The 9460-nt window shown below is 60.7% G+C and overlaps 2 protein-coding genes across 2 annotated transcripts in view; one reads left to right on the forward strand and one right to left on the reverse strand.

Annotated features, from left to right (window-relative positions):
- The window catches only part of LOC103614533 (protein-arginine deiminase type-1), a 17117-nt gene extending 8970 nt beyond the window's left edge, over nucleotides 1-8147 (reverse strand). The window contains 12 exon segments of the mRNA XM_017732688.1: nucleotides 7-19; nucleotides 105-212; nucleotides 706-829; nucleotides 1390-1493; nucleotides 1573-1748; nucleotides 2350-2475; nucleotides 2553-2670; nucleotides 3407-3468; nucleotides 4961-5030; nucleotides 5484-5609; nucleotides 5611-5659; nucleotides 8038-8147. Of these exon segments, the coding sequence (XP_017588177.1) occupies nucleotides 7-19; nucleotides 105-212; nucleotides 706-829; nucleotides 1390-1493; nucleotides 1573-1748; nucleotides 2350-2475; nucleotides 2553-2670; nucleotides 3407-3468; nucleotides 4961-5030; nucleotides 5484-5609; nucleotides 5611-5659; nucleotides 8038-8129 (1168 nt within the window). The 5' untranslated portion in view covers nucleotides 8130-8147.
- A 75-nt stretch (nucleotides 8148-8222) lies between these two features.
- LOC103614534 (protein-arginine deiminase type-2) overlaps nucleotides 8223-9460 on the forward strand; it is a 14709-nt gene continuing 13471 nt past the window's right edge. Inside the window, exon 1 of the mRNA XM_017732689.1 lies at nucleotides 8223-8230. Coding sequence (XP_017588178.1) covers nucleotides 8223-8230 — 8 coding nt within the window. The remainder of the gene's footprint in view (nucleotides 8231-9460) is intronic.

The following is a 9460-nucleotide window of genomic DNA, read 5'->3' on the forward strand; positions in this document are numbered from 1 at the left end:
CGTATCCGAAATCCGGGCCCTGGAAAAGAGGGAAGCGGTGCCAAGGACCTTCCACGCGGGCGGGTTTTGGGGCGGAATAAGGGGATTTCAACGCAAGGGCGCACCAGGATCTTCTTGAAAGCAAAATCCTTCAGGCCTCTGTTCCGGGGAGAGTCGAAGACCACGGGGAAGGTCTTGTGAGGAGCTTCCACGTAGCCGAACTCCAGCTCATCCTGTTTTGGGAAGGAGAAGAGGAGAAGGAGGAGGAGGAGGAGAAGGAAGGCTTTGGGGGGTGATAGCAATCTCCACGAGGGATGTGGGGAGGGTGGGGCAGGACATGGGACGAGCCTGGCAAAGCCCAGCCTAAACCAGTGGGGAGGCTCCTGCCCGGCTCTCCCGGGGTGACGCCGCAGCCAGGGCGTCCTCCTGGGGTTCCCCTGGCAGTGGGGACCCTCCTGGAAAGCCCCGTGGGGTCCCTCCTGCACTGGGGTCCCCCTTGCCATGGGGTCCCTCTCCCGACGAGGTCCCTTTCCCGGTGCCCCGCTGCGTCCCCGGTGCCAGGCCAGGCTCCCTGGGCACTGTCCCCGTCCGTGCCACCACTCCCTGTGCCTCAGTCCCGGTTCCCCGGTTCGCTCCTGGCATTCCAGGTGCTCCCCAAGCCACAGGGGTGACACCGGGAGCCCGTGAGGGACCCCGAGAGCCCGGCGTGAGGCCGGCGTGGCTGACCTGGATCCAGCGGTCGCTGCGGGTGTCCTGCTCCGAGCACACGGTCAGTTTGCAGTTGGCTTTCCTCAGCAGCGCCCGCAGCCCCTCCATGAAGGCCTCGTTGGAGTCCGAGCCCTGCTTGATGCTGGGGGGACGGGCAGGGACTGGGGCTGCGAGGGGATCACGGGGAGACCCCACAGCCCCGGCCCCGCAGCTCGTTCCTCGTTCCTGAGCACCCCGGGCAACGCTCCTGCCTGGGATTGGAGCTGGAGAGGGAACTGCAGCCTTTCTCCTTGGGATTTAAACGCCCTGGACCTGGAGAGGGAACTGCAGCCTTTCTCCTTGGGACTTAAACACCCTGGGCAACATTCCTGAATGGGATTGGAGCTGGAGAAGGTCCTGCAGCCTTTCTCCTTGGGATTTAAATGTCCCTGACCTGGAGAAGGTCCTCCAGGATTTTTCCTTGGGATTTAAACACTCTGGGCAACATTCCTGAATGGGATTGGAGCTGGAGAAGGTCCTGCAGCGCTCCTCCTTGGGATGGAAATGACTCCCACAGTGCCAGCTGGCTCCCTTCCCAAATATTCCCAGCAGGGAATGCCCAAACCCTGGCTCACCGACGGCTGCCACTCAGCCCGGAAGCGTCGGGAACTCCTCCCTGGGGCATCCCCCAGGGCAGGACATCACGGGGGACACCCCTCCTACCTGCACACAAACACCTCCAGAGGCTGCTGGGTGTTGGGCGTCATGATCCAGGGCGCCACGCGGAAAACCACGGTGTCCGTGAAGATCGGCGTGCCCGGGGAATCCTGCCGGGGCCGGGACAGAGCTCGGGAACTCGGCCACGGGGGGGTTCAGGAGGGCGTGCGTGGGGCCGAGCTCCCGTACCTTGTGGGGCACCTCCAGCAAGCTGGCGCTGAAGGACACGAGGCCGGAGAAGCCCCTGTCGGGGAACGCCAGCCCCTCCACGTAGAAGGTGCTGTCCCCGAGGCCGGCGCGGTCCAGCACGTAGGAGAGCTTGTCCGGCCCCAGCACGGGCTTGTAGTGCGGGTGGGAGTCACCGCCTGCAGAAAGCCCCAGTTCCCAGCCCCGATTCAGCCGCGGGCCCGCAGCGGGGCCACGCCGGCAGCAGGAGGAGGTGGCCGGTGCCAGAGGGCGGCAGAGGAGCGGGCGTGCCCCCTCCTCCTCCTCCTCCTCCTCCCTGGGAACACACTTGGCCTCGCCGGGACGAAGAGGGCTCCGTCCCCTCGGGTCCAGCCCTTTCAAGGTGCGTGGCTCCGGCTGAGCATCTAATGATACCCTTGGCTCCCCTGACCTGATTTTCGGCGCGGAGCTGCCAGGGATCCGACTGTTCAAAGGCGAAGGGCACTGCCCCACGGGATGGGCTGCTTGGCTGCCTGGATCCCTGCCCGAGCCAAAACAGCGCTGGGAGCCGCGTGGGGGTTCCCGCTCCATGGGAACGCTGGAATTCCAGCACCCTCGCTGGGAAAAGCCTCTTTGGAGCCTTCTCCCCCTTGATTTTTCCCCATGCAGCCCCACCTTGTGCAACAGCAGAGGGGCTTTGGGGGTAAAGGAGCGTTTACAGCACATTGGGGTGCCCCAATGAACAAACCCTGTGGGGCCGGCTCACCTGGGGGTCCTGCAGGAGAGGGGGAAGGTACTCACGGGTGGCGTGGAAAACCCGCACTTTGTCCGCGTCGGTCTCGGGGACGTGCAGCACCACCTGGTACTCGGCAAAGACGGCGCTGGGCCCCTGGGTCCGCAGCAGCATCACGGACATGTCCTGCAGGTCTGGGGCACACGGGGGACACGGAGGGAGGGGATGGAAGTGGGAAGCCCCCAGGGAGCCCCTCAGGATCGCAGCCTACCTGCCGGCGTCCGTATGTCCGCCTGGCCGCTGTCCGTGCCCCCCGCGCCGGGGCTGTCCCGGTCACAGTTGACCAACAGCACGGCCCCTTGTCCATCCGGGCCCCACGTCCACTTGGCCTGGAGGAGAAGCACCAAGAGAGGACGGGAGCACCATTTCCCCCATCCCGGGCCGAGGAAAGCCCTGCCGGCTCGGAGGGGGGCCCAGCCACGCAGCGAGGAGACGCCAGCGCCGCTTCCAACCCGCTCCACTTCCCAGCAGCCGCTTCCAGCAGGGCCTGCACCGACTGCTTCCAGATCTTATCTTCCAACGAGGCTGGAGGCGCCTTCCAGCCTCGCCTGGACACGGCTGCAGCGCTTGTGGAAGCTCAGCCCATCTCGATAGCCAATTTGCGCCGCCGATCGGGCTGCGGTTAATTAGCCCGGCTTAAGTGCCTGGGCTCATGCGGATGTGTGGCCAAAGGGGGAAATCTCCTGCTGCTTGCCAAACTCATTTAGCGGCACCTTTGGGGCCCAAAAAGGAAAAGAAAAATAGAAGAGAAGAAGCAGAAGCAGACGAAGATGAACATGAAGATGAAGATGAAGACAAAGAAGAAGGAGGAAAAAAAGAAAAAGAAAAAGAGAAAAAGAAGGAGAAGGAGAAGGAGAAGGAGAAGGAGAAGGAGAAGGCCGAGTGTTTTCTCCTGTGGGATCCTTGGTGCCGGGCTGGAGCCGCGGGAGGTTTTGGCGTGGAATAGGCTGAGGATCTGCCGGGTCGTTTCCCTTACGCAGACACCGCCCAGCTCCCTCTCCCTCCTGGAGATGTTCCAGGAAGAGGCTGCGAACGGATCCGGCCTCCCAGCAAAGCTCTCGTTACCTTGTCCTTGCCTTTGCTCTTCACTCGGCCGCTCCGGCTCACGTCCACGTCCAGGGACACGTCTGGAACAGCAAGAGAGCCACGGGCAGGGGGATGAGCTCTCGGTGCCGCTTTGGGCTCCTCCTCGGCGCTGTCCACGAGCGACCCCACACCAACCCCACCTTCGCGCCCCAAAGCTGCTCCAGACCCAACAATTCCAAGCGTGACAAGAAAATCCAACCCAACGGCTTTCCCACGACTTTCCCTCTTTGATCTCCAGCTGTCTCCTCTCCTTTTGGTTCCCCCAGCAGGGACATTCCCCACTTCTTGGCAGATATTACATTTTCATGGCGGATTTTATGTTTTCATGGAATATTTTACGTTTTCATGGAATATTTTACGTTTTCACCGATTTCCTTTCGACTGTTGTGTTTTCCATGAAGCCAAAACGCGGCAGAGGCACACAAACGTGTTTTTGCCATAGCTGAGTGAGCTCCTAAATAATTCCTAGGGAATCTGAGAAGGGCTTTCCCTCACGGAGCTCTTCTTGCCCCAAGTTCCGTTTCCATGGAATATTTTACGTTTTCATGGAATATTTTACGTTTTCACCGATTTCCTTTCGACTGTTGTGTTTTCCATGAAGCCAAAACGCGGCAGAGGCACACAAACGTGTTTTTGCCATAGCTGAGTGAGCTCCTAAATAATTCCTAGGGAATCTGAGAAGGGCTTTCCCTCACGGAGCTCTTCTTGCCCCAAGTTCCTGCCTCTGCTGCAGGGATCTGCCAGCGCCCTCATCCAAACCCCACCTCAGTCCTAACCCAAGAACTCCTCCGGATGGGACACACGGCGTGTGGAAAACCCAGGGACTGAGGCAGAGCTTGTCCTTTCCTCGGCACAGAGAGGAGGACATGGAAAAGCTGGAAGGGAAACTCTAAACCTAACCAAGAGAAGAACATTGGGAAGGCAAAATCCCTGTGGCCAGTGGTAGCCCCAGACGGCTCCAGTGGGGCCCATCAGCCACGGGACGTGGGAAACCTTCAGCCTGTCCAGGGGCAGCTTTGGGAGGCGTAGGCACGACTCGAGGACACGGGAACGCCTCAGAAAAATCCCAAATTTAGGATAATTAATCCTTCCACGTGGAGGCTTCTGCATCCAGACTGGTTGTCTGGACTCCCTCTGCGGCCAGCAGGGGAAAGCAGGCACTTGGAGGGAATGATTCACCTCATCCCAGGCTCCTGAAACAGAACTCTAAAGCAGGTCAGGCACCGCTGTGGTGCCGATTCCTCTCCCCTCGCTGCCGCGGAGGGCAGAGCTGGGGGAGAAGATCTCCCGTGGATCCTCTTCTCCCAGAGGCACGGCCTTGGCAGGCCGAGGAGGACGCTCCGTGTGCGCCGCGGGCGGGGCCGCGGCCCAGCCTCCGTCTCTTGTGCGCCATATAAGGCAGCGTAATCACGTTTTAATTATTTCCCTCTTCCTCGTCAGCATCGGTGAACACCCAAACCTTTATTGCGTGTGGCCCCCAAGGAATTCCACCCTCGTGGATCCCAAGAGATGAGGATTTCATGGGGCACCTACCGACACAGGTGAGGTACAGCCAAGCCACCGCCAGCTCGTTGCCCTCCCGGTTGTAGTAGGAAATCTTCACCTGCAGAGACATCCCCACGCCGTGACCCACATCCCACCGGGCTGGCGGCATCCCCGCCCTCCCAGGAGCCCGGAATGAGCTGCCTGGGAAGGGCCCCACAAGGATCAGAGTCCAGCCCCTCCTGCCCAGCCAGCCGGGAGGTTCAACCAAGCCATCCTCCATTAACCACGGTTCTCCAAGCCCTCTGTGAAAATCGGGCACGGCAAAAGCCCAGCTTGGGATATCTTTTGTTGCCTGGCACCGACTTTTGCAACCGCCACAATGTCATCGTCACAGCACCGAGTGGGATCTTCTCCTTCTCGGTTTCATTTCTCCTCAGTGCCAGTTACACAATTCTGCTCGAGTTGTTTCCCCCGAAAACCGCCCTGGTGTCAGCTTTACTGAGAAATCCTCGAGCTTTCCCAGGAAGTTTCCCTTATTTCCCCCACTTCTGGCACTCGAAAAGCACCTGACCTGGTTGTCGTCGATGGTCCTGCTGGTGCTGTCGATGGTCACCACCACCTCGATGTCGCGATCCAGGGGCCACCTGGAGTCGGCCGTGGGCTTTGTGGCGGGGCTGTGGATCATGTGCACCGTCCCCCGCCGGCGTGGCGTGCACGTCAAAGGACGCCGCACCCCTGGGGGTGGACCTGGAACACACCGGCCTTGGGTCAGAGACCACGGGAGCCAAATCCCGGAACCCGGAATTAAATCCCAGCCACGACTGGGTGGGAAGGGCTCCGAGACCATCCCTGGCTGATGAAATGTGTCCTCACGGTGTCACACGTGGTACCTCTGCGGTGGCGTTGAGCAAGCACGGCTCCCGCTGCAGCTCCGGCACGTCCGGCCGTGGTCAATCCCACGTCCGACCTCACTCCACAACACAACAAAACCCCCAAAACTCCAGCATCCCGTGACAAAACCCCGACGGGGGCGAGCCAGGATCATTGTAACGCCAGCCATGCGTGGGGATGGCTGTTGTGGGGCCATCCCGTGACGCGGGGGATGCTCGGGCTGGAGCGGAGCCTGGAGCTGGGCACGGAGCGCCGGCGCCCGGCTCCGTGACATCCTCGGGAGCCTTTGAAGTGCTGCTCCCTGCTCATTACAGCCGCTCCATCCCGGCAGCTCCGACCTGCTCCCGGCTCCCCCGGCCGCATCCCAAGGGGAGCGAGGTGGGAAACTTCACCAGCGAGAACATAAAACACAACATCAAAACCCCGCCGCGGCAGATTTCGCCCCGGTGTTGCTCTTGGCACGGCGTCGCCGGTGCCTGCAGCGGCTTGTGAGGAGATGAAAGCATCGCCCGGGCTTGGCTTGGCTCCCCCAGCAGGGACGTCCCCACTGCATGGCAGATTTTACGTTTCCATGGCAGATTTTACGTTTCCATGGCAGATTTTACGTTTCCATGGCAGATTTTACGTCCCCATGGCAGATTTTACGTTTTCACCGATTTCCTTTCGACTGTCGTGTTTTCCACGAAGCCAAAAGGCGTCGGAGGCACAAAAATGTGTTTCCACCTAGGAAATCTGAGAAGGGCTTTCCCTCACGGAGCTCTTCTTGCCCCGAATCCCGCCCCATCACTGGGGGATGAGGGATCCCGCGGGTTTGGGGCCGTTTGCTGAGGGTTTGCGGCCCTCCCACCTCAGGGGGCTGCCGGATCCCCAACAGGCTCCACGTTCTGCCCCAAACAGCCCAAAACTCCGTGCATCCATCACTAAATTCCCCCCAGCTGGTGCTCCCCAGGAATGAAATGATCCCATTTTTTCACTGGAAGAGCCTCCATCAGCTGCTGTTTGGGACCACGGCTCAAATTTGTTACCAAGAAGCCAAATTAGCCCATTTGCGGGCTCTGGCTCCATGTTTAAATAGGGCTGAGAGGGCTTTGAGGACAAAAAATTGCAGATATTAGGTTTTCTATATTCCCATCTGAACGAGGAGGGGAAATGAGGCAGTTTTGGGGCAGCCAAAGCTCTCTGAGGGGGACGGTGGCACATCCTGGGCCGGCCCCAAGACACCATCCCAGTAATTGCGATGCCGACTGGCTGGGGCTGTGCTGTCTGTCATTAGAAATGTGATTTATTAAATAATGACACTGTAACAGCAGCGTAGGCACGGCCTCCTATCTGCCCAATAAACCTCCCCATGTTTCATCCTGGAAAAATCCCTTTTCCCGGCCCTGCCCGTGCACGGCCGCCGCTGGATTTTCCTCTGCCCGAGCCACGCGCTTCATTCTCGCTCCCGTTTTAGCTCCGAGTTGCTCGGCTGGAATTGCTCTTGCCCAATGTTCTCAGAGCCAGAAATAGACCCGGGCTTAGCCAGGGTGTGCTCAGGCTTTGCCTCCGAACCATCCCGGCCTGGCTCTGCCGCGACGCCTCGAGCCAACGTCCCTCCTTTGGATGAGCTCCCTGTGGGGCATCATCCCCAAAAATGAGCTCCCTGTGGGGCATCGTCCCCAAAATGAGCTCCCTCTGGGATTTCATCACCAAAAATGAGCTCCCTGTGGGATTTCATCCCCAAAATGAGCTCCCTGTGGGGCATCATCCCCAAAAATGAGCTCCCTCTGGGATTTCATCCCCAAAAATGAGCTCCCTGTGCGATTTCATCCCAAAAATGAGCTCCCTGTGGGATTTCATCCCCAAAAATGAGCTCCTTGTTGGATTTCATCCGCAAAAATGAGCTCCCTGTAGCATTTCATCCCCAAAAATGAACTCCTTGTAGGATTTCATCTCCAAAATGCCAAAATGAGCTCCCTGGGGGACATCACCCCCTAAAACAGAGCCTTGGGGTGAGCTTCCAGTGGGACATCATCCCCTAAATTGGGTGAGCTCCCTGTGGGACATCATCCCCTAAATTGGGTGAGCTCCCCGTGGGACATCATCCCCTAGAGCACACCCAGCAGGACCGGTCCCTCCAAACCCTCGGATGAACTCCTGACGGGCTCCGGCTCCCTCTCCACCTGCTCCTGCTCGGAACCGAGGGCAAACCCATCCCGTGGGAAGCGCCGGGACGCCCCGGTGCCGAGCCTTACCGGCGCGTGTCCAGGAAGAGCTCGGTGCCCCGCACGCAGACGCCGTGGGTGGCGTGGCTGGTGGACATCTCCACGACGTGTCGCGGGGCCATGGTGCCGCATGGGAAGGAGGCTCTGCCGGGCTTTGTGGGGAAACCAGCAGGACTGGATTAAAAGGCACGGGAAGGTAACTCCTCCTTCCCGGGATGACGGGGTTCGGCCAGGGGACCCTGGTCTCCACCTCCACCACCCCGCTGGGGAGATGGAGGAGATAGGGCAGCCCCCGGGGCACAGGGGTGCGATGGGGGGGTGGCAGCACCTCGGCGGGGGTTTGGGGGTGGTTGCCCTCTTTCTGTTCCTTCCCAGCTCCGTCTCACAGCCCACAGTTGGTGCAGAAGCCTTCCCACTGCCCCGGCAGAGCGGCGTGGCTGTTTGGGGTTTTTCCAGCGCTGTCATTAAAACCGGGCATTTTCTTGAAAACACCCCGAATTTTCCAGGCGGCCGCTCTCCGCGCGGGTGACTCACGGCCCCGGCTGCAGCAGCAGGGCCATGCCCGAGTAAAGCCGAACAAAAGGAAATGTTTGCTCAGGTTGGTCCTTCCCATCCCAACCATCCCGAGGACGGGAGGGACGGGGCAGGGAGAACTGGTTACGGGGCAGGCAGGGGAGGGGAAAACAACCAGCGGCCAGCAACCAGAGGCTTCCCGAGGAAATTAAAAGCTCTCCGTGGTTCACTCGGACCTCGAGGTCCGGGGGAATTGAGGGGTTTTAGGCCGAGATCCCGCAGGAAAATCCTCTCTGCCGGAAGGTGTCGGTGCCGGAGATGCCCGTCTCTCTCCGGGCTGTCCCGGAGGGTTTGCCTGCCTGCAAGGAAGGGAACCAGGCCAGATCCCCCCGGCTGCAGTGGCAGCGAGTCCCTGCCACGCTGAGGACGGAGGGAGCAGCTCCAGGGTGTCCTGCTGCTCCACGCCTCATCCCCCTGGGAATGGGGTGGGACGTGCGCAGGACAGGGAATGGGAAGGAGAGGCTGGGAAGGGAGAAACCCCTTCGGGGAGCAGCGGGAAAGGCGCAGGCGAGCCGGGCAGAGCTCCGAGGAGCCGGCCCCACCTCTGCACCGAGCTGCCCGTGCTCAGCCGGGGGAGCAGCGAATTCCCGGAGGCATCAAACCGCCGGGATGAGCCCAGGAAAGGCTCCGGGAAAGGGCTCCGGGAAAGGGCTCCGGGAAGGGCTCCAGGGAAGGGCTCCAGGGAAGGGCTCCGGGGAAGGGCTCCGGAAAGGGCTCCGGGAAGGGCTCTGGGAAAGGGCTCTGGAAAGGACTCTGGAAAGGGCTCCGGGAAGGGCTCCGGGAAAGGGCTCTGGAAAGGGCTCCGGGATAGGGCTCTGGGAAAGGGCTCTGGAAAGGGCTCCGGGAAGGGCTCCGGGAAGGGCTCCGGGAAGGGGTCCGG

Source organism: Corvus brachyrhynchos, unplaced genomic scaffold, assembly GCF_000691975.1.
Source record: "Corvus brachyrhynchos isolate BGI_N302 unplaced genomic scaffold, ASM69197v1 scaffold215, whole genome shotgun sequence".
NCBI lineage: Eukaryota > Metazoa > Chordata > Aves > Passeriformes > Corvidae > Corvus > Corvus brachyrhynchos.